The following is a 26,077-nucleotide window of genomic DNA, read 5'->3' on the forward strand; positions in this document are numbered from 1 at the left end:
TTTTGTAAAATGTATATCATCTAAAAGAAACCCTAAGTATACACTTTCATTTGGGGAATGCTGGGTTTGGATGGGGCTAGATCAGAAGAAATAATTATCCACCATGGCTTTGATGAGAGTGGTTGCCAAAGCAACAATCCTGATTGACAATTTGGAGTCTTGCTTTTCTCAGATCTGTAATCCTAAAACATCTTGAGTGCAAATTTCTCTTCTATTGAGAATTAATCAATCTTCCTCACATGGTCCATTTAATGAAAAGCTTAAATTAGATAAAACATCTGATGAAAACTTCTTAGGGACAGCTCAAAATTTTTAGATTCTTGGGCATTGATCCTCATAAACATTGACTCCAGGCTCCTACTTGGATAAACTACAGAGAGTGTATTTTGTATTTCTAAACAGAATAATCCTTTGCTATTCCCCAAGTAAAGTATGCTTAGTTAATGAGATGGTCCATCTAAAATTTAGGTCATTTTCCCCTTCTCTCTCTCTCTTTCTCTCTCTCTGTCTCTGACTGTATGTATGTGTGTGTGTGTGTGTGTTATTATTATTATTATTTTTAATCCTTGTATTCTGTGGATAGATTGAAATCTAGGTGAAATCAGAGTTTAGTACAGATCCTTCATTTCTGATGCTTATACAAATTTTGTCTTTAATATCACTAACATAAAATGTTTAAAAAAGAGTGATCTATGAAGAGATCAGAAAATATTTCATTTGGTAAGAAATGGATCTGTCCTCTGGTACCCCTATCTTTTGAACTGTATCATGACAGAGAGTTTTAAACTTTTTGCATAGAGACTGAAGATGACTCTTTATTCATCTTATCCCTACCCATTCCTGTAAGTAGGGCATATCTTTTTAAAATTAAAACAAAACCCAGTTTGTTTCATTGTCTAAAAGCTTTCAGTGGCTCCCTATGTCTTTAAGAGAAGTTCAAGACACATAATATAGCTTAGTGGGCCCTTATTTACCCAGCCTCTGTCTGCTTTATAGACTCATTTTTTATCATACCTTTTCTATCAAATCATACAGTGTTTTCTACAATCAAATTATACTGAAGTATTTGCTTCCTTGCAATTCTAACTTTTTTTTTTTTAATATCTAGAATGGTTCCACCATATTATCTGCCTCCTGGAGGGGTTTTTACCTAGTTAATTCCTACTCATAATTTTAGGATTTGCTGAGGTCTCATCTTGTCTAAGAAGGTCAGTCTAACATTCCAGGCTAAATTAGGAGTTCCTATTTAGAATTCTATTATTATAATTTACTCTTCAAGTATTTGCTGATAGAAATAATGGATAAAAGATTCGAATGTGTATTGCTCTATTACAGAGAATATAGAGACAAGATTCTTTTTATGCACTAAGGACAAGATCCTGTTTGGTGAACCGGCAGAGACTTTAATAAAATAATGGCTGTGTGTACTACAATTTCTAGTAAAGATTACTTAATGTTGAGCATCTGAATACTAAATCTTTTTGGAAAGGGTTTATTCATTATATATAAACATTTCCTACAACATGCCAGTTTATGTTATAGTTGTATATAAAAGTATCTGGTACTGATTTTTCCTAACTGATTCACTGCTCAAATCTTGATCTCATGCAAGTATTATTGATATTATTCTTCTGTAATAGTCCATGAGAGTTGACTCCTAGTCTTCAGTATTAGAAGCATCTCAGCCAAGTTTCCTGTTGAATTTTGAGCTTTGATCAATTATTTCTCTCCTAAAAAGTCTCAAAAAATTTAACAATAATTTAAACCTTCCCTGAAGATAAGTGGATGCATCAATGAAGTGATCATTTATATATGAGTGTTATTTAGATACCTCAGTTTTTATTAAATGATGTTAAAACTAAAATATGTCTTTCTTTATTATAATGAGGTCTTTATTCATATTTCTGCTTTTGTCATGTATTATTCTGAATCCAGAATTAATTCATTCTGTATTTAAATTTTGTGGTTATAATTGCAATTATTATTTATTAATAATTTAGGCAGCTTATAGTTGGGTCTAAGAGATGTTCATACTCACACCCCCAAAGAGTGCCACGCAACAAAGGAGAAGCTAATAAAACAAAACACAGGGTTGCAAAATTTAGTCTCCTTTTGGCTGTTATTTGCATTTCAATTTTCTTTAGGCTAAAAGAAACTAACATTCCAGCATCCATATACAGTAAAATAGTGTAAAATATATGATAAATAAGATAATTAATCATTCATTCGGTCAAAAAATATTTATTTGGAACCACTGTCTGTCAGGCACCATGAGTTCCAGAGTGCTGAAGGACATTTTGTACGGCATTGGAGAGGGAAAGTGGAATACAAGCATTTGGCAATGATTTTTTAGGGATAAGATTATTAAAATTGTTAGTTTATTACATAATTAAAAAAAAATTTCGGTCTAGTCTGTTGAATCCTAACCACGTTGCTTCTTGTTTTCTTTCATAATCTAGTGTAGAAGTGTCCAAGTAGAATAAAGTTCTGAATATTTCACTTTCTAAGGATGCATTATTTCTTTGTTGTTTTTTTTGTAGGTTGGATATTACACTGTGATTTTTTTATGTATGGTGATAATGTTTACTTATTACTTGCAATGCACTGTGTCAGGAATAGTACCTTGTTTCTGCTTAGAACAAATACATGGGCACTGTTACCTTCCCCATTTACTAAGTGGAGAAATGAACTCACATTGGTAAATGAATTAAGCCACTTAAACTATGCTAGAAGCTAATAGGAAGGCATGGGTTCAAGGCCAAGTCAGCTCTGTCTCTACTATCTAAATATTTCATTAATGCAAATGCTTTACTACTTTCAGAATTATAGTATAATACTCCATCAGCAAGCAAAAATACCTGAATTCCAGGTGGCAAAGCTAATAGCTGTTCTTCTTGAGCACACAGATATACTTCATTTCCCAACAATGACTATGCATTAATCAATGGAATACAAGTGGAAATAAATCCCATTCCTTTGGCTGAGTATTAACAGAAGTTCTAGGATATGAAAGCCATAGGATACAACCCTGAACCCCTGGTAACCTGATCCTTGATTGCTGCATGAGCAACTAATAAACATTTATCACAGTGAAGGCATTTGTGGCTCTATCTGCTGCTGCTGCTGCTAAGTCGCTTCAGTCGTGTCCGACTCTGTGCGACCCCATAGATGGCAGCCCACCAGGCTTCCCGTCCCTGGGATTCTCCAGGCAAGAACACTGGAGTGGGTTGCCATTTCCTTCTCCAATGCATGAAAGTGAAAAGTGAAAGTGAAGTCGCTCAGTCGTGTCCGACTCTAGCGACCCCATGGACTGCAGCCCACCAGGCTCCTCCATCCATGGGATTTTCCAGGCAAAAGTACTGGAGTGGGGTGCTGTGGCTCTATCTACTTGTTACCAAGACTTAGTCAATCTTCTCTACCAAGAGTTTCCATTGACAATAATTTCTAATTACCTGTTTCTTATCATAGTCCAGGTTGAGAAATTATTATTTGTGAGAATTATTATTCATTCCACCAGATGATCTAGATTTTCTTTTTATTTCTCTCTCTTTACATTTCATTATGTTGCCTGTTAAATTGCCCATGAATTGGTTTCAAAAGCTTTGTGAAATGGGGCATAAAACAAATATGAAAAAAAGAAGGAAAGAAGGAAAAATTACAGAGGGCTAGAAGAATAGAAGTAATGATGTTCCATGGGGGTATAATTGGAAGATGCAAGAAGTACTATGGGTTTGTTAACCCAAACTCCTTCCCAGCTCTGTTTTTAGCCTCCCTTTGGTTTAGGTCCATAAAAACTAAAAACTCCTTTACTCATGCTTCCTCAAAGCTACTGCTTCAAAAAGCATTGAATCATAAACTGGAAACTGCTAGTTTTTTCTGGGAAAGACTTTACACTTTGGATGAAAGGGATGGATAAAACTGTAGTGCTCTTTCTCCTCTCTTCTTTCTTTATGCTTTAAAGAGAACTGTGATATCTGGATTTGGGACAACTCTCCTAGTGACTATGACATGAGAAATCTGAAGGACATATCAGAAAGCCCTGGAGATGTCACACCAATGTTACTGAACTGCTTAGTGCATCCTAGCAAACTCCTGCCTCAAGTCTTCTGTTGTGAGAAAAATAAATTCCTAATTTTCAGCTATTTTTTCCTCTGGGACTTTTTTTTCTTGCAGCTGAAAACCTTCATAATTGCATCCTAGCAAACTCCTGCCTCAAGTCTTCTGTTGTGAGAAAAATAAATTTCTAATTTTCAGCTATTTTTTCTTCTGGGACTTTTTTTCTTGCAGCTGGGAACCTTCATAATTGATTAAGGAATATTAAAGGAAAGACTAACCCTGAGAGGAAATAATTAAGGAGTGATTGGTTGAAAAGGTAAAGAACAGGAAAATGTCAGGGTTGAGTCTATAAAGGACTATAAGGATAGTGGTGTGAAACAGTAGTGGTATTTTGGAGGGAGACAACTCTGGAGCATACTGATCTCAAGGTGCATATAGAACTTCTGAGTGTAATAGTTAGGTGATCATATATAATTTTCAAGTGTAGGAGTAGCCTGTAGCTTTTACTTGGTAGTGAAAGTTGACTGGTGATAATAGTCAAAATCTCTAGGGACAGTAATTCAGAGGAAAATAGGGAACACCCAGTGAGTGTAGATGAGAAGAAATTATTAGTACAAACAAGTAGTAGAATATGAATAAATATATATATGGCAGAGCTCCAAGATAGTAGGTTGGCCAATAATACAAAATTAAGTAGATAGCTTCAGAGACAAAATACGAATATGATGTCTCTTTTCACATGCTGGCCTTCCCTTATAATATGGCTCTCTAACCTGATCTTATGCTTAGTTTTCATTGGCCTCACACATTTGTCATGATCCCAGGTCTTCTCCTCAGTTAAGTAAAGCCTCAGCATTCTCTAAATTCATTATGTGAATACAGGCCATACTACACTACCAGTTGTTGTTTGATTAATTTATTAGTTTTCCTTTTAGATGATCACTAGAAATCATTTATCTTCTCCTTACATCAGAATCAATTTCTATACTATTTATAACAAAAAGATAACCAATTGAAAAATTGGACAAGACACTTGAACAAGCACTTCATAACAGAAAAAAATAAACTTAGCAAGTACACATTTGAAATATCTGCAACTTCACCAATAATTAGAGAAATTCATATTAAAACTGCAATGCATTATCATTACAAACTAATCAGATTTGCTATTGGTGAGAATGTAGAGTTACAGAAATTCATGGTGAGAGTATATGACCAATTGATATAAACCTTTGGAAAGTTGTCATTGTTGATCTGGATTTAACATACACCTACATTATATTCTAAAAATGCCAATTCTACATACTCAGCAGAGCCACAGGACTGGAAAAGGTCAGTTTTCATTCCAATCCCAAAGAAAGGCAATGCCAAAGAATGCTCAAACTACCACACAATTGCACTCATCTCACACGCTAGTAAAGTAATGCTCAAAATTCTCCAAGCCAGGCTTCAGCAATACGCGAACTGTGAACTTCCAAATGTTCAAGCTGGTTTTAGAAAAGGCAGAGGAACCAGAGATCAAATTGCCAACATCCGCTGGATCATGGAAAAAGCAAGAGAGTTCCAGAAAAGCGTCTGTTTCTGCTTTATTGACTATGCCAAAGCAAGAGAGTTCCAGAAAAGCGTCTGTTTCTGCTTTATTGACTATGCCAAAGCCTTTGATTGTGTGGACCACAATAAACTGTGGAAAATCCTGAAAGAGATGGGAATACCAGAATACCTGACCTGCCTCTTGAGAAACATGTATGCAGGTCAGGAAGCAACAGTTAGAACTGGACATAGAACAACAGACTGGTTCCAAATAGGAAAAGGAGTACATCAAGGCTGCATATTGTCACCCTGCTTGTTTAACTTCTATGCAGACTACATCATGAGAAACGCTGGGCTGGAAGAAGCACAAGCTGGAATCAAGATTGCCGGGAGAAATATCAATAACCTCAGATATGCGGATGACACCACCCTTATGGCAGAAAGTGAAGAGGAACTCAAAAGCCTCTTGATGAAAGTGAAAGAGGAGAGTGAAAAATTTGGCTTAAAGCTCAACATTCAGAAAACAAAGATCATGGCATCCGGTCCCATCACTTCATGGGAAATAGATGGGGAAACAGTGGAAACAGTGTCACACTTTATTCTTTTGGGTTCCAAAATCACTGCAGATGGTGACTGCAGCCATGAAATTAAAAGACGCTTACTCCTTGGAAGGAAAGTTATGACCAAACTAGATAGCATATTGAAAGGCAGAGACATTACTTTGTCAACAAAGGTCCATCTAGTCAAGGCTATGGTTTTTCCAGTGGTCGTGTATGGATGTGAGAGTTAGACTGTGAAGAAAGCTGAGCATGGAAGAATTGATGCTTTTGAACTGTGTGGAGAAGACTCTTGAGAGTCCCTTGGACTGCAAGGAGATCCAACCAGTCCATTCTAAAGGACATCAGTCCTGGGTGTTCTTTGGAAGGAATGATGCTAAAGCTGAAACTCCAATACTTTGGCCACCTCATGCGAAGAATTGACTCATTGGAAAAGACCCTGATGCTGGGAGGGATTGGGGGCAGGAAGAGAAGGGGACAACAGAGGATGAGATGGCTGGATGGCATCACCGACTCTATGGACATGAGTCTGAGTGAACTCCGGGAGTTGGTGATGGACAAGGAGGCCTGGGTTGCTGCAATTCATGGGGTTGCAAAGAGTCGGACATGACTGAGCGACTGTACTGAACTGAACTGAATTAACAGAAATGGGTGTGAATGCATACCCAAAGAAATTTATAAGGATATAGATTTATAAGGTTAGAATAAAATTTATTGTAATGGCTCCCAAATGATTAGAATAAAAAAATTTAAATGGTGATCTATTTCATATAATACAGTAATACACTGAAATGAAAAGGAAAACACTCAAAACTGTTTGAACAAAAATGGATGAACTTCAGAAATACAGTTGTGAGCAAATAAAAAGACATAAAACAGTGTATGTTAATCCATTCATATGAAGTTCAAAGATGGACAAAACTAATATGTATATATTTATATACATGGAAGATTCTGAGTTTTATAAATGTTCTAGAAATTTCTTCAGATGGTTGTAAGAGTTCAGAATAACTCATCTACCCACTTATAATTTGTGATCTTTTTGGTATGTATGTATTTCTTTAATATATTTTTCAAAAATCCCATCTCCCTCTTCTCTTTCATTTGAAGTTTCTACTTGAAAATCTACTAATGTTGGCTTTTATTAATCAGTTTTTGTTCCAACCATATTTCTGGAAACTTTCCTTTTTTTTTCTTAATCTCACTTAGACATTCATAATAGTGACTCTTTAATGGCATTTTTCCCCCTCAAATTTCCCAACTCTTTCTTAATTGACACCTTTAATTTTCTTTCTCTCTCTTTAGCTTTATCTTCATAGACCACCCAAGAGAGCTATGTAAATCTACATTTTAAATACTTTTTCTAAATCTTCATTGAAATTGAAGGGAATTGTCTAGCAAGAGTATAAATATCTGTTAGAATAATTTTGATAATGGATAAATTGAAGTCAGCTAGATCACCATTTCACTCCCATAGTATCCATCACTTCTGTACAGTTGCATTTATATGGAACTACTCATTCCTACCTTGCTTTCTATGACTGAAAACTCAATGAGAGTCTTACCTAGTAGGTGGTTACTATATTTTGTAAGTGAAAGAAAGCCTGCAAAATACTGAAAGAATGGTTTCAGCATCAAAGTAGTTGAATGGGAGTTACATATAATATGTAGTAAACAAGTTTATTTTGCTTTTTAATGAGAAATGAAAGAAAATGTATATTTAAGCCACTTTCTTAACTTCATGCTTGTTGAGGACAGTGGAAAGTGGGAAGTAACCACTATTTAATAGCAGAATATGTGCAATCTAATAATTTCATAATCTTCATAATCAGCACTGCATTCATCAAGTGGATTCTGTTATTCCAACTAACGCTTTTGAAAACAAAGACTCAGAAAAGTCAAGTAACTTGCCCAAGTTCATATAAAATTAACTGACCTAGCCAAGATTGGAACCTCAGACTGAGTGATTCCAAAACCCACCATCTTTCTTCTCTACCTTCCTGCCTCATTTCTATGAAAATTAATGAGACATGCATGTATAGTAAGGTGATCAGAGACTTCTAATTACTTGCATAACATTTTAAAATATGGTATTTTATTGAACTATGTTTATTTTGGTGCTTAAGCTTTAATATCTAAATTAAGAAGACATCATCATTATATCTTTTGTAATGCACCACTTTCACATTTATCAAATCATTTGGAAGTTGTGGTTGGAAATTCCTAGAGACCACTGGTAATGGTGCTAAATTTCTTTTCATTAGTTCCATTCATTAGCTTCAATAGCTGAATATATTAACTAGATCTCAGTTATGTATTAATCCCATAACTTACTAATGTTAAGAATATAATTTGATTGTTAATATATATTGCTTTTTAAATATATGGCTTGATTGCTAAATCAAATAGAACACTTAAAGATTTTAAATACAAATTGTAACTGTTAAGTGTTTTCCCTCTTATTTTTTCAAGCAAACATACTAAAACACTTTTTCACAAGACACATATAAAGAGTTACTGTTTCATAATAGTATACTATGTAAGTATTATTCAGTAGTATTTAAGGAAAATTACTCATTATAGGCAGTATAATGGCTTCCTTAGAGTAAACTGGGTAAAATCCCATCTATGATAAACTTTTATTCTTCATCTCCCCTTCAGGTACATAGGGTTAATGAGCATAGATTATATTTAGAATGAGTTATATGATTATATTTAGAATGAGTTATAGTTATAGTTATAACTGTATTTAGAATATAGTTATATTTAGAATGGAATAACTGGAATAGCTCAATTCCAGTTGAGCTATTCCAAATCCTGAAAGATGATGCTGTGAAAGTGCTTCATGCAATATGCCAGCAAATTTGGAAAACTCAGCAGTGGCCACAGGACTGGAAAAGCTCAGTTTTCATTTCAATCCCAAAGAAAGGTAATGCCAAAGAATGCTCAAACTACCACACATTTGCACTCATCTCACAAGCTAGTAAAGTAATGCTCAAAATTCTCCAAGCCAGGCTTCAGCAATATGTGAACCATGAACTTCCTGATGTTCAAGCTGGTTTTAGAAAAGGCAGAGGAACCAGAGATCAAATTGCCAACATCCGCTGGATCATGGAAAAAGCAAGAGAGTTCCAGAAAAACATCTATGTCTGCTTTATTGATTATGCCAAAGCCTTTGACTGGATGGACCACAATAAACTGTGGAAAATTCTGAAAGAGATGGGAATACCAGACCACCTGACCTGCCTCTTGAGAAATTTGTATGCAGGTCAGGAAGCAACAGTTAGAACTGGACATGGAACAACAGACTGGTTCCAAATAGGAAAAGGAGTTCGTCAAGGCTGTCTATTGTCACTGTGTTTATTTAACTTCTATGCAGAGTACATCATGAGAAACGCTGGACTGGAAGAAGCACAAACTGGAGTCAAGATTGCCGGGAGAAATATCAATAACCTCAGATATGCAGATGACACCACCCTTATGGCAGAAAGTGAAGAGGAACTCAAAAGCCTCTTGATGAAAGTGAAAGAGGAGAGTGAGAAAGTTGGCTTAAAGCTCAACATTCAGGAAACGAAGATCATGGCATCCGGTCCCATCACTTCATGGGAAATAGATGGGGAAACAGTGGAAACAGTGTCAGACTTTATTTTTCTGGGCTCCAAAATCACTGCAGATGGTGACTGCAGCCATGAAATTAAAAGACTCTTACTCCTTGGAAGGAAAGTTATGACCAACCTAGATAGCATATTCAAAAGCAGAGACATTATTTTGCCAACAAAGGTTCGTCTAGTCAAGGCTATGATTTTTCCTGTGGTCATGTATGGATGTGAGAGTTGGACTGTGAAGAAGGCTGAGTGCCAAAGAATTGATGCTTTTGAACTGTGGTGTTGGAGAAGACTCTTGAGAGTCCCTTGGACTGCAAGGATTCCAACCAGTCCATTCTGAAGGAGATCAGCCCTGGGATTTCTTTGGAAGGAATGATGCTAAAGCTGAAACTCCAGTCCTTTGGCCACCTCATGCGAAGAGTTGACTCATTGGAAAAGACTCTGAGGCTGGGAGGGATTGGGGGCAAAAGGAGAAGGGGACAACAGAGGATGAGATGGCTGGATGGCATCACTGACTCGATGGACGTGAGTCTCAGTGAACTCTGGGAGGTGGTGATGGACAAGGAGGCCTGGCGTGCTGCGATTCATGGCGTTGAAAAGAGTTGGACACGACTGAGCGACTGATCTGATCTGATATTTAGAATGAGTTATAGAAACTCAACTCAGCACCAGAGTTAAGTTTCTAATAGTCCTAATACTATCCTAAGTATTGGCTACTTCTGCTGACTGAGCAGTTCTGTACCAATGACAACACTTAAGGAATCTCACTCATCCTGCTGATTAGAGGTAGACATTGAGAGAGCAGATGCTAATAACGAGGTATGACCACAGAAGTAACAAAAGAGGTTTAAATAGAGATGCCTAAAGCTAAATATCCATATTTTAAAGTGTATTTAATAAACTTATATTTTAAAATATATGTATTAAATACATATATATTAAATATATTTTAAAACATAAATATTTTATTTTAGGCAAATATATATATATATATATATATATATATGTCTCATATGGGGCTTCCCTGGTGGCTCAGACAGTAAAGAGTCTGTCTGCAACATGGGAGACCTGGGTTTGATCCCTGGGAAGGGAAGATCTGGAGAGGGGAATGGCTACCCACTCCAGTATTCTTGCCTGGAGAAATCCATGGACAGAGGAGCCTGGCAGGCTACAATCCATGGGGTAGCAAAGAGTCAGACACAACTGAGTGACTAACACTTTCATATATCATATATAGACGTGTGTGTGTGTGTGTGTGTGTGTGCGTGTGTGTGTGTGTATATATATAGGTGTTCTGGACAAAGTGGGGAGGAGGAAATGGTGCACATACCTTTGCTTGTCCTGCTTTTGTGATGGCAGGTATATTAAAGAGCTGTCCAGTATAAAAATGCAGACCACTGAAAAGGATCACTGCAATAGAGTCACCTTCATTCTCAATTACTTCAAGGATATCCTCTAATCTCAATGTGTCTTCCCCCTAAAGTCGTGGTAGGCATAAATTACATAATATCCACAATGACAACTTTTCCGTTTATATTTCCCAATCCAAAAATGACTTTGGGATCTTTCTTACCATAAGAAAAAGCAAAGGTATTTTTTTTCAAGTTAAGAGTCTTCAAAAATCTGGCAAGAACATGCATTTGAACATGCTTTTTGTTATTAAAAAATGATAATACAATAGTAGAAAGTATTTTATAAAGTATAAGTTTTGCAGAACTCTATTGCCCGATTTTATTCTTCAGTTTTTCAATTAATCTTTACTATTTAGATACTTATAAATTATTTCATTTTTATTCCCATCCAATAAAATACCAGAAGAATAGTATATCCATAAAATATTAAATACCAAAACTGATTTCTTGCAAATTAGTATTTTACTTATCAATCTAAAATCATTAATTTTTTTCCAGATAAAAGACACATATACATCATTATCTGAGTGAAACTTAGCCTAATATTTTCTATTAATTTAAGAGTAATATCTATTCCATACCAATCTGAAGGTAAAGATCCAAACACAAAGAAACTATCAATAAAATTCAATATTATCAAGGTTACTTTTCTCCCACAATTCAGTGATCAGTTAGTTTGTGAATATTGTGAATGATTTAATTTGGTCTTATAAACAACTTGAGTGAAAGGACTCTGCCAGATACAAATTATAAATTGTAGCCTAATAATTCTCATCTATTTATGAAGTCTTCATGAATTTTCTACACTGCTCAATCTGACATGGTCTTGAAGTCAAAGCACCACTAGCTACATTAATATTTGGGGAAAACTCATTACAGTATTAATGGATTTTTCTTCAATTGTTTTTAATTTTGGTAACTCTTACTATTTGCCAATTACTAAGTCCCACATTAGGCATATATAATATGTATCACACATGTAATAATATGCTAATTTCTGCTAGTAGTCTGAGACTTGTTTGAAAAAATGATAATCTATAAAAATAAGAGTGATAAATTGTACTGGTCAATCTACTTGAAGGGCAGGATAGAGATAAAGACATAGAGAACAAACTTGTGGACACAGTGAGGGAAGGAGAGGAGTTGAGTGAATAGCTCTGAAACATATCCATTGCCATATGTAAAACAGATAGCTAGGAGAAGGTTGGTGTATAGCACAGGGAGTTCAACCTGGTGCTCTGTGATAACCTACAGAGGTGGGATGGGGGAGAGGTGAAAGGGAGGTCCAGGAAGGAGGGGGATATACGACTGATTCAAATTGTTGTATAGCAGACACCAACACAATATTGGAAAGTAATTATCCTCCAGTTAAAAATAAATTTTAAATTAAAAAATAGAGTTGACAGTGAAATCTCTGAATTTCTAAATGATGTGTATTTTATACATGAAGAAAAGGATTTCAGTAATTCTAAGAAAAAAATTTAAAGTAAAATTAGTAACATGACAACCCCAACCTCTTTTTTTTTTTTCCTTTAGAGGAGGCTAATACATTTTGTCCGTTATAATTGTTTAAAAAAGTAAGGAAAGTGCTCTATATACTAATGCTTTATTTCTTTAAAGAATCGGTACTAAGAAAATTAGAAATTTATTTTTCAATGATAAGATATGGTTCTGTTTCATGTTGACCTGCTTCAATCTAGTAACGCTAAAGAGTGGTCCCAAATATATGATTAAGTCATACAGCTCCACAACACTTATTACTTAAAAAAAAAAAAAAAAAACTTGTGATGGCTATAGTCATTTTTACTAGAATAAGCAGTTTATATATAATATATGAAACATATCATTCCAAAGCTGTGAGAACTTTCTGTTCCATTAATAACATGTTGCCAAAAATAAGTGACTAGAGTAGATCTTTAATTTCTCAAATTGGTTTTGGGTTGAAAGAAATAATTGTGCAAACATTGACTTGGGAGTGTCGTACATACATGAAACCTAAAATTTATCCTGTGTGGATCTGTTGGTGCCAAGTTACACAAGCTGCAGGGTTTAGATATCAAAGCCTGTACAACTTAGCCTTACAGCTTTATTAATATAAAGGGCACAGTATTTTAGATCTTAAACATAATGGTCAAGCCCAACTGTTTCCTTTGTAATCTGTTTAAATATAAAGAAATCTCAGAGATAAAATAAGTAACACAAAGTCAGGGGGATTTCCCTGGGGAGTAATAACGAGATTGTAAACCTAATTTCCTTCTGCTACACTAAGTCCCTTTCAATACCCAGACTAAACTCAGAGGCAAACATTTGGTACTTAGATTAAGAGGGGCAAAAAGATAGGCATTATTCAACTTCAACAAATATAACTGATTTTTAATGTGATTTTAATGGCATCCACAGGCAATGGCATTTAAATTTGAAAATGATATATGCAAGTTGCTATCTCCTCCCATCCCACTGAAGAATATGGCAGACTCTAGTGGTGTTGATAGGAAAATAGTTTGCTTATAATATGACAAGCCCTTGAAAAAATTAAAATAAATACACTTCTGATTTTATTTTAAGCAAATCAAGTTTCTATTTTAAGCAAAATGACCTAATAGTAACAGAGTATAGGTCTTTTATACTTTCTTGAAAGTTCCATTAAAGTAATGAAGATAATAAACTTTTGAAGAAAATGAAGAAAAAATCAATACTAAATAGAAGCATGATGAATATTTATTTCTCTTTCTTATATACCTCTCTTGGCTTTATAATACGCATACTTTTCTCAGTGTTAAGTCCATGAAGTTGAAGCTGTGACTCAACAGCATACTGGAAAAGAAAGATGATTTATTAAATCAAGTCCAGTGCACAGAAGTACATTAAAATATCTCAAAAAAAGGTAATAAAATAACAATAAAAGCATATTATCATTTTAGATTCAAGGTCAAGGTTAAAAGTGACTAAACAGAATGTATCAGAGAAAAATTTAACATTATTTACATGCAGCAATCTGAACAGAAATATTATAGGGATAGAAATGTAAGGGTCATTTATTCCTTAGAAATATAAGACATTTTTTTGAGTAAGATATTTAATTAATCTAATTTGAGTCAAAACAGAATTTACAAAATAATCAAAGTGAGCAGTGAAGACTTGCTAGGCTTCAATACAGGATACAAAAATGGCTTGCCCTAAAAAGAGTAAGCTAGTATAAGAAAAGGATAAAAAAAGTTCCCTTCATTGACAGCCCCAGATGAAAATGGGAACCAGAAATTTTAGGGACCCTGAATTTTTTCAAGATAAATATTCTTGATCCTTTTTAGTAAGATCATGGCTATTAATTTGAATGATGAAATGCCTTGAAATTATAAGATATAGGCTAGAATACTTAAATAGTGATAATATAAAGATGGAAATCAAGTTTCTCTAATACTAAAACTGAAATATGCTTTTAGCTGTGTTGGTGTCTGTAACAGTCAAATTTCTTATCAACTGAAATTGCAGAAAAAGTAGCATGGTTTTTTTCCTTGAACCACAAAAAATTCTTAAAGCCTTCAATGCATTTTTTAAATTAAAAACTACCAATAATTATGCTAGTGTGTTATGAAAGCAAATGGACAGATAAATGTTTATATTCCTACTTTAAGTAACTAAAGGGTTAAGTACTGGGGTGTGTATTGATTTAATTTCATAAAATCAAAAAGCAACAAGAATTAATAAAACATTTATAACTGCACTTGATTTAGACCAGTGGTTTGTTCAGTGTCTTTAAAAAGACTAATAAATCAATGTTCCTATTCAATTCTTTCTTCCCTTAACACATGTTTTACTTAAACAAAAGAAATAAAGCTACAATTTATAAAAATGCATAAATCAAAAGCATCTGACAGATCTTTTTATTATAAGGTTACTTAGAAAAGACTAGTGAATAAACATTCAAGTCAGGCAAATGATATGCTCCTTTAGGAAGAGTAGAAAGAATACAAATATCATTTGAAGAATCCTTACATGATCTGAAGGGAAGGCTTTGGCTTCTAGGAGAATTTTATACCGTTTGGGTGTAGGCTTGAAAAATGATAACTGCAATGAAATGGATTTATTGAGAAAAGCATTAATGTACAACTTAGACATTTGTTCATTTTTATACCACACTTTAATTTTATAATCTCCAGCATTTTAAAGGAATTAATTAACTACACAGTTAGATGCCTATCAAAGGTACATTTTTCCAATTAGCGTTGTTTCCAATGAATTCTAAAAACAAGATATTTGCTCACTATATTTATCAGTAGGAAAGCAAATTTGAGAGAAAAATGTGAATCAGATAAAAATGAATTCTCAAACTTTACTTAAATGCTAATTGAAAATTAATTGAAAATTGAAAATCTCAATGCACTTAATGGCAATTGCTCTGATACTGAAATATCACAATCTATCTACTGCCATCTGGGAAGCTCTGTATGTATGTCTTATTCATAGCTGTAGATTTGGTTTTTAGTACATAATATTTCTAAAGTTTTATGATTGTATGAAATCTAATTTTAGGTCCAACTGAAAATTCCTTTGCCCTAATGAAACATTTGGGATTTCTAGATTCACCAGGGAGAAGTAGCTCATGTGTTCAGTGGAGCCTTTTCATTTCTCCATGCAGTTGTTGGAGAATACTGACAGACAATAATAACAATAAGGATGATTGCTATTGTTAATTGCATGTTGACCATTGGCTGGGGTGCTAAAACAATTTTCACATATTATCATGTTTTATATGTATGAGGTAGATATTATCATCCTCATTTTTTACAAAGGAAAAAATTAAAATTAGAAATGCCAATTGTTGTTTAGTTGCTAAGTTGTGTCTGACTCTTCTGCAACCCATGGACTGTAGCCCACCAGTTTCCTCTGTCCATGGAATTTCCCAGGCAAGTATATTGGAGTGGGTTGCCATTTCCTTGTCCAGGGGATATTCTTGACTCAGGGATCGAACCTGTATCCCTTGCACTGCAGGTGATTCTTTATCATGACCCACCTGGGAAACCCAGAAATGCCAATACCCTTGTCCAAAATCAAACAGGTATTTAAGTAATCTAGCTGGGAGCCAAACCAGAGTTGTCTAAACTGAAAGTCATGCTGTTTACCTTCATACTTAACATACTCCATAAGCACTTTCCTTCAGCCATGTTTAATAATCATGTCTGTATATTATAAAAATAAAATATCAGTATCTTAATAGTCCATCTTTGTCCTATGGACATGTTTTCAAAATCTTACTTAAAAATGAAATACAAAATTTTAATGACATCAATTACTCTAGGCACCATATTTCAAACCAAGAATATATATTTTAAGGTATATTTATTACCAAATTCTTAAAATGTAAGAAATACCTAAGCAGAGTGACTCAATGTTTGTTATTGTTGTTCAGTCAGTAAGTCATGTCTGACTCTCTGTGATACCTCAGACTGCAGCAGGCCAAGACTCTCTGTCCTTCACTGTCTCCTGGAGATCGAGCGATTTCATGTCCATTGAGTCGGTGATGCTGTCTAACCATCTCATTCTCCACTGCCCCCTTCTTCTCATGCCCTCAATCTCTCCTGGTAACAGGGTCTTTTTTAATCTACCCCCTAAAATCAATGTACAGAAATATAATATTCCATAGTCCCACCCCCTAAAACTCAGCATATTGGAAAACTGTCTTTCTGAAAAGATCACTGCTTGCTACCATTTTTACATCGTTATTTTGTGTGCTTGCAGCAATTTAGCTTTTTATCAACTGTGACTCTTATTCCTTATGTTCTAAGATAAGAGCTCAGTATTCTAAAGCTGTTTGTAAAGAGACAACTCTCCCATGATTATGAAGAAGCCATTCTAGCAAGGCCCAGCATTTCCCGGAATAATTGAAAATAATCTCACAATTTATTTTTAAGTAAGTAAAACTCCAAATCCTCATGAATTAAAGATAGAAAAAATCAGATTCTGTAAATGAGTGTATTCTAAACACTGGTGGGAAAGGAGGCTTACCAGTAGAAGATGTAAATTAACAGTCAAACCATTCATTAGGGCTATTTCTTTCTCATTGGCTCCTGAAAAATAAATATACGATAATTTAGGTTTTCCTGTTAGTTTTAAGGGTGCTTGGAAAAACAAAGTATCACTATCTCATCCTTAATGTTTTAGTGATAAGGACATATTCGATGTGTCATCACAAAGAAGTGGACGTTTTCCCACTTGACTAATTTTATCAAACGATATTTGGACTCACATGCACATAGCTAGCTAAAAATTACATTTTCTTTTTGACATAATAAATAATAACAACATAATAGTGAAGCATTTGCTTTCTCCTGTAAACTAAAAATGATCTATCCTATCATCAGCTAGGTTGCCAAATTCCTACAGAACACATTTTTGTGGTAAGTGCATCTCTAAGAGGAATCTAAAAAGAATTGAAGGCCAATCACATCTTTAAAGCTGGTTGTTTCTAACATTAAATTAATGCACTTTAATAAAAGAAGGCAATGCTTCTAAACATAACTCACTGTTATTACAGTGAAATATACAGTAGTTCCTAAGACAAAAAAAGCTAGCAGTAAAATAAATGCTAAATAGCTCTGGGTTTTCTTTATTCACACTGATATGAGATAATTAATATAAATATGTATTGTTTGATAAAGAAAACATGCAAAATTAAGATAACCACATCACAATCATAATCTGATCTAATTCCTATTAACAAGGGTTTTACCACTAGAAACAGACCCAGAGAGAAAGCATACAGTGGATACTTAAGAACTCAGAGCACAAACAAAGGTAATACTTTCCCCCTTCTGCTTCTTATGATGTCTCTTGAAGGCAATTAAAATAGTATCTCTTTACCATTGCTGAGAAAAAGAGGGTATGAGCTTTAATGTTTGTAAGGCTGTACTAAGTGTAAGAGAAAATGCTTCATAAAAGTCTTGCACTTTGTATCCAATGAGATATTTCTGATAGAATCCCATTTTACTCAAAAAATAGACTGTAAGTAGGATAATTATGCTAATAACTAGACAGAGTTTTAGGTTAAATTCACTTGAGGGGAGGCCACTGGAGATAAGTGGAATTTATATTTCAACATAGTCATTTAAGGAAAGGCCCGTGCTTTGAACTAGTCAAGAAAAACTTGTTGCATTTGATGGATGCATTTCCCCACTTGCTATGCAAGTTCAGTTCAGTTCAGTTCAGTCGCTCAGTCATGTCTGACTCTTCGCGTCCCCATGAATCGCAGCACACCAGGCCTCCCTGTCTATCACCAACTCTGATATGCAAGATTGGTAAACAAATGGTGGCTGTTAAATATGTATCTCTGGTCATTGTAAGGTGAATCGTGTCTCAAGTCCAAGGACAATAACAACCTCATACTGCATATATATCTATAAGTTGCTCAGTTGTGTCCAACTCCTTGAGACCCCATAGACTGTAGCCTGCCAGGCTCCTCTGTTCATGGAATTATCCAGGCAAGAATACTGGAGTGGATTGCCATTTCCTTCTCCGGGGGATCTTCCAAACCCAGGGATCAAATCCAGGTCTCCCACATTGCAGGCAGATTCTTTACCTTGTGAGCCACAAGGAAGTTCTTCATACTGCATTCCTTGCACTAAACAGGTATCTCAAACATGCTAGATAGCTTATGTTGTATATGGGGGCATACATCTTCTATGGTATGAGCATCTTTTTGAAATATGATGAAAGAAATGCTGCCAGATTTATTTGCATTATGGTATGAATTTTCACTATTACTTATAAAACAAAACATCATCTAAGACATCAATCTGATATTATTCTTAACTTCCGGTTAGCTCTTTACACACATCTTTTCTGAAAACTATTAATTTTAATAAAAAACATTCTGGCAGGGAATGTGGAAGGAGAAAAGGAAGGAAAAATAATACATTTCACCATCCTTATTCATGGATGTGAAACCCATGGATATAGAGGAAGGAATGTATTCATGGAACAACCCATTTTATGTTAGGGACTTGAGCATACACCTATTTTGATATCTTGGAGGGAATATCCTGTGTGGACTCCTGGAAGCAATCCCCAAAGAAACTGAGGGGTGACTGTATCAAGAAAGAGCAGAACTAATAGAAAGAAAAGCATTTGAAAGACTGTGTTGTTGTTTACTTGCTAAATTGTATGTGACTCTTTTTGCGACCCCATGGTCTGTACCCTCCAGGCTGCTCTATCCATGGGATTTCCCAGGCAAGAATACTTGAGTGGGTGCCATTTCCTGCTCCAGGGTATCTTCCCAACCCAGGGATCAGATCTGCATCTCCTGCATCACAGGGGGATTATTTCCCACTGAGCCACTGGGGAAGCCAGAAATAATGTAATGAGAAGAAATCAAAAGAGGATAAAATAATTTATAAATTTACCACAAATGAAAACAAAGATATGGAAGATGCAGAAAAAAAAGAGGTAGAATTTCTATATAAGGCCAGGCATTCCATTTTTGCTTAATAATTACCTTTTGATTAAAATAATTATCCTTGCCTAAGAAATGTTAGTCCTTCAAAGAATACAGTGTTCATTTTGGATCACCTAATTTTTTTCATGCATGGAATGTGATGAACCACAGGTGCTTGGGCTGAATTAATCTAGACATACGCTTGGCCCTGTGCTTTGCACCCTTCACTCTCAACGGACTGCTAAAACTTGGATCACTTCTTTATTTTATTTATTTTTTTCTCTGTTTTGCTATTTATTTTTGTAATGACTTATATTTGACATTAAAGTAGAATTAGCATAATTGAATTTTTTTTTAATTTTATTTTATTTTTAAACTTTACATAATTGTATTAGTTTTGCCAAATATCAAAATGAATCCACCACAGGTATACCCGTGCTCCCCACCCTGAACCCTCCTCCCTCCTCCCTCCCCATACCATCCCTTGGGTCGTCCCAGTGCACCAGCCCCAAGCATCCAGTATCGTGCATCGAACCTGGACTGGCAACTCGTTTCATACATGATATTTTACATGTTTCAATGCCATTCTCCCAAATCTTCCCACCATCTCCCTGTCCCACAGAGTACTAACGCATATATATGGAATTTAGAAAGATGGTAACAATAACCCTGTGTACGAGACAGCAAAAGAGACACTGATGTATAGAAGAGTCTTATGGATCAGTTCTTTATAAGTAATCCTTCACTGACTTGAATTTGTCTGCCCACATACACAAAAATTATCCCACCTTAGCACTTTAAATTCAATCAAGTTCTTCACAAATGCCCTCCTCACCTGCTTATGAACTTCGTGAAGGGGAAGCTCAGTGTGTTTAACATGTGTGCATGCACACCCCAGTATAGCTAAGGATGGTGCATGTATTAAGGCTGCAGAACATTAACAGAAACGCTTATTCCAAATATGACCTAAAGCACCTAAAGAATCAAGTGTTCTTAACATTCATGGGCTACAAATCAGATAGATTTTTAACATATTTTCAAAAGAAAAGTTACTTAATTGACCTATTTCTTTTGGTCCAATTTGTATTTCTGAAATTCATGTTTGTACCTTTAAGATATTTCAATACTATCAGCATTCCATATGACAATAAATCTTCATTTAAAGCAAGTTGAAATTCTCTCAAGTTGCTTTTGTTTGTTCCTTTTGTTTTTCCTAAGAGCTTTTTTTGAACTAATGTTGAAACATCAAAAACTGTAAGTATGGGCTATAATTTCCTGTGCTATACAATATATCCTTATTGCTATCTATTTTATACATAGTGGTTTGTAACTGCCCTAAATTCCTCCCCCCACTTCCCTCTCCCCTTTGGAAACCACTATTTCTTTTCTACATCCCTGAGTCTGTTTCTGTTTTGCATATACCATCTTTTGTACTATTTTTTAGATTGTGCTTTGTCACTCAGTTGTGTCTGACTCTTTGCAACCCCATGGACTGCAGCCCACCAGGCTCCTCTTCTTTGTTTTCTGCCATAAGGCTGGTGTCATCTGCATATCTGAGGTTATTGATATTTCTTCCGGCAATCTTGATTCCAGCTTCTGCTTCATCCAGCCCAGCATTTCTCATGATGTACTGTGCATATAAGTTAAATCAGCAGGGTGAAAGTATTCAGCCTTGACGTATTCCTTTCCCGATTTGGAACCAGTCTGTTGTCCCATGTCCAGTTCTAACTGTTACTTCCTAACCTGCATACAGATTTCTCAAGAGGCAGGCCAGGTGGTCTGGTATTCCCATCTCTTTCAGAATTTTCCACAGTTTGTTGTGATCCATACAGTAAAAACCTTTGGCATAGACAATAAAGCAGAAGTAGATGTTTTTCTGGAACTCTCTTGCTTTTTCGATGATTCAGTGGATGTTGGCAATTTGATCTCTGGTTGCTCTGCCTTTTCTAAATCCAGCTTGAATATCTGGAAGTTCATGGTTCACATACTGTTGAGCCTGGCTTGGAGAATTTTGAGCATTTCTTTACTAGCGTGTGAGATGAGTGCAATTGTGTGGTAGTTTGAGCATTCTTTGGCATTGCCTTTCTTTGGGATTGGAACGAAAACTGATCTTTTCCAGTCCTGTGGCCACTGCTGAGTTTTCCAAATTTGCTGGCATAGTGAGTGCAGCACTTTCACAGCATCATCTTTCAGGATTTGAAATAGCTCAAGGGGAATTCCATATCCTCCACTAGCTTTGTTCGCAGTGATGCTTCCTAAGACCCGCTTGACTTTGCATTCTGGGATGTCTGGCTCTAGGTGAGTGCTCACACCATCGTGATTATCTGGGTTGTGAAGCTCTATTTTTGTGTAGTTCTTCTGTTTTTTCTTGCCACCTCTTCTTAATATCTTCTGCTTCTGTTAGGTCCATACCATTTCTGTCCTTTATTGAGCCCATCTTTGCATGAAATGTTCCCTTGGTATTTCTAATTTTCTTGAAGAGATCTCTGCTGCTGCTGCTGCGTCGCTTCAGTCGTGTCCCACTCTGTGCGACCCAATGGATGGCAGCCCACCAGGCTCACCTGTCCCTCGGATTCTCCAGGCAAGAACACTGGAGTGGGTTGCCATTTCCTTCTCCAATGCATGAAAGTGAAAAGTGAAAGTAAAGTCGCTCAGCCGTATGGGACTCTTCGCGACCCCATGGGCTGCAGCCTACCAGGCTCCTCTGTCCATGGCATTTTCCAGGTAAGAGTACTGGAGTGGGATGCCATTGCCTTCTCCGAAGAGATCTCTAGTCTTTCCCATTTTATTGTTTTCCTCTATTTCTTTGCATTGATCAATGAGGGAGGCTTTCTTATCTCTCCTTGCTATTCTTTGGAACTCTGCATTCAAATGGGTATATCTTTCCTTTTCATCTTTGCCTTTCACTTCTCTTCTTTTCACAGCTATTTGTAAGGCCTCCTCAGACAACCATTTTGTCTTTTTGCATTTCTTTTTCTTGGGGATGGTCTTGATCACTGCCTGCTATACAATGTTATGAACCTCTGTCCATAGTTCTTTAGGCACTCTATCAGATCTAATCATTTGAATCTATTTGTCACTTCCAGTGTAAAATCATATGGGATTTGATTTAGGTCATACCTGAATGGTCTAGTGGTATTCCCTACCTTCTTCAATTTCAGTCTGAATTTGGCAATAAGGAGTTCATGATCTGAGCCATAGTCGCCTCCTGGTCTTGTTTTTGCTGACTATATAGAGCTTCTCCATCTTTGGCTGCAAAGAATATAATCAATCTGATTTCGGTGTTGACCATCTGGTGATGTCCATGTGTAGAGTCTTCTCTTGTGTTGTTGGAAGAGGGTGTTTGCTATGACCAATGCTTTTGCTTCACAAAACCCTATTGCCTTTGCCCTGCTTCTTACTGTACTCCAAGGCCAAATACCATATAATATTCAGTATTTGTCTTTATCTGTATGACTTATTTCATTAAGTATAATATGTCCTAGGCCCATGCACACCCTGCAGAAGGCATTATTCCATTATTCTTTATGGCTGAATAATATTCCATTACCTAGTGGCTCAAATGGTAAAATATCCACCTGCAATACAGGAGACCGGGGTTTGATCCCTGAGTCAGGAAGATCCCCTAGAGAAGGGAATGGACATTCCAGTATTCTTGCCTGAAAAATTCCATGGACAGAGGATCCTTGCCAGTTATAGTCCATGTGGTCACAAAGAGTTGGATATGGCTGAGCAACTAACACTAATATTTTGTTTTTCTTTATTCATCTGACTATAATTCAATAAAAATTACAAATGAAAGTACTACATTATTGGAGGCCAAGGATTTCTAAAAAAACTTCCTGAAATCTTATCAGGATTTGAAAGAGTCTTTACTTTAGAAGATGGGCTTCTCTGATAGCTCCGTTGGTAAATAATCTGCCTGAATTTCAGGAGACCCCTGGGTCTGGAAGATCTGCTAGAGAAGGGATAGGCTACCCTCTCCAGTTTTCTTTGGCTTCCCTTGTGGCTTAGCTGGTAAAAAATCTGCCTGCAATGCAAGAGACCTGGGTTCTATCCCTGGATTGGGAAGAGTCCCTGGAGAAGGGAAAGGCTATCCACTTCAGTATTCTGGCCTAGAGAATTCCATGGACTGTATAGTCCACAGGGTCACAAAGAGTTGGATACAACCGAGCAACTTTCATTTTCCCTTTACTTTAGAAGATCATGTACAACTCACTGCAGTAAGTGTAAAAATTTGAATTATTTCATCTAAGATGTATGTGAGACAGGGTTCTCATTTGAAGAGTGAGAACTACTTGTTTATTTATTGAACACAATTTTTTGCTTTACCAGAAGGTGAAACTTATATACAAGCACTACCTTCTTCTATCCATGCCTAGCACACTAATGTTCATTGAGCTCTTATTATGTGCCAACACTTCTAGTGTGACTTGTATTATCTTCACAGTAATCCAATAAGGTATCTACTTTATTTTCCATTTTATCAGCGAGGAAACTAATGTGCAAGCAGATGAACTCACTTGTCACAGATAGGAAGTAGAAGACAAAAATCTTTCTCTCTCAGAAAAATAAATAAATAAAATCTTTGTTGAAGATAACATTTGGAAGTGTTGTCCATGTTATCTGCTCTCTGTACATCAAATATAGGAAGCCCATGTTCATTACTAATATCCTTCTGCATCTTTCTCATCCTCATTTAATTTCTTTTTTTTTTGATTATTGTGTGTTTATTTATTTTTTTATTTTATTTTTTAAACTTTACATAATTGTATTAGTTTTGCCAAATATCAAAATGAATCCACCACAGGTATACATGTGTTCCCCATCCTGAACCCTCCTCCCTCCTCCCTCCCCATTCCATCCCTCTGGGTCATCCCAGTGCACCAGCCCCAAGCATCCAGTATCGTGCATCGAACCTGGACTGGCAACTCATTTCATACATGATATTTTACATGTTTCAATGCCATTCTCCCAAATCTTCCCACCCTCTCCCTCTCTCTCAGAGTCCATAAGACTGTTCTATACATCAGTGTCTCTTTTGCTGTCTCGTACACAGGGTTATTGTTACCATCTTTCTAAATTCCATATATATGCGTTAGTATACTGTATTGGTGTTTTTCTTTCTGGCTTACTTCACTCTGTATAATAGGCTCCAGTTTCATCCACCTCATTAGAACTGATTCAAATGTATTCTTTTTAATGGCTGAGTAATACTCCATGGTGTATATGTACCACTGCTTTCTTATCCATTCATCTGCTGATGGACATCTAGGTTGCTTCCATGTCCTGGCTATTATAAACAGTGCTGCGATGAACATTGGGGTACACGTGTCTCTTTCCCTTCTGGTTTCCTCAGTGTGTATGCCCAGCAGTGGGATTGCTGGATCATAAGGCAGTTCTATTTCCAGTTTATTAAGGAATCTCCACACTGTTCTCCATAGTGGCTGTACTAGTTTGCATTCCCACCAACAGTGTAAGAGGGTTCCCTTTCTCCACACCCTCTCCAGCATTTATTGCTTGTAGACTTTTGGATCGCAGCCATTCTGACTGGTGTGAAATGGTACCTCATAGTGGTTTTGATTTGCATTTCTCTGAAAATGAGTGATGTTGAGCATCTTTTCATGTGTTTGTTAGCCATCTGTATGTCTTCTTTGGAGAAATGTCTATTTAGTTCTTTGGCCCATTTTTTGATTGGGTCATTTATTTTTCTGGAGTTGAGCTGTAGGAGTTGCTTGTATATTCTCGAGATTAGTTGTTTGTCAGTTGCTTCATTTGCTATTATTTTCTCCCATTCTGAAGGCTGTCTTTTCACCTTGCTAATAGTTTCCTTTGATGTGCAGAAGCTTTTAAGGTTAATTAGGTCCCATTTGTTTATTTTTGCTTTTATTTCCAATATTTTAACAAGGACTTAGAAGAAATAAAAAAGAGTCAATATGTAATGAATAATGCAATGAGTGAAATTAAAAACACTCTGGAGGCAACAAATAGTAGAATAACAGAGGCAGAAGATAGGATTAGTGAATTAGAAGATAGAATGGTAGAAATAAATGAATCAGAGAGGATAAAAGAAAAATGAATTAAAAGAAATGAGGACAATCTCAGAGACCTCCAGGACAATATTAAACGCTACAACATTCGAATCATAGGGGTCCCAGAAGAAGAAGACAAAAAGAAAGACCATGAGAAAATACTTGAGGAAATAATAGTTGAAAACTTCCCTAAAAGGTGGAAGGAAATAATCACCCAAGTCCAAGAAACCCAGAGAGTCCCAAACAGGATAAACCCAAGGCGAAACACCCCAAGATACATATTAATCAAATTAACAAAGATCAAACACAAAGAACAAATATTAAAAGCAGCAAGGGTAAAACAACAAATAACACACAAGGGAATACCCATAAGGATAACAGCTGATCTTTCAATAGAAACTCTTCAAACCAGGAGGGAATGGCAAGACATACTTAAAATGATGAAAGAAAATAACCT

The 26,077-nt window shown here is 35.9% G+C and overlaps 1 protein-coding gene across 10 annotated transcripts in view; it reads right to left on the minus strand.

The window, feature by feature from the left end:
* The window catches only part of KYNU (kynureninase), a 130,096-nt gene that overhangs the window by 56,391 nt on the left and 47,628 nt on the right, over positions 1-26,077 (minus strand). For all 10 annotated transcript variants that reach the window (XM_055572682.1, XM_055572681.1, XM_055572684.1 and 7 more), the window contains 4 exons: positions 17,164-17,225; positions 15,154-15,225; positions 13,900-13,974; positions 11,079-11,225 (listed from right to left, as the gene is read on the minus strand). In XM_055572682.1, the coding sequence (XP_055428657.1) occupies positions 11,079-11,225; positions 13,900-13,974; positions 15,154-15,225; positions 17,164-17,225 (356 nt within the window). The remainder of the gene's footprint in view (positions 1-11,078; positions 11,226-13,899; positions 13,975-15,153; positions 15,226-17,163; positions 17,226-26,077) is intronic.

Source organism: Bubalus kerabau, chromosome 3, assembly GCF_029407905.1.
Source record: "Bubalus kerabau isolate K-KA32 ecotype Philippines breed swamp buffalo chromosome 3, PCC_UOA_SB_1v2, whole genome shotgun sequence".
Lineage (NCBI taxonomy): Eukaryota > Metazoa > Chordata > Mammalia > Artiodactyla > Bovidae > Bubalus > Bubalus kerabau.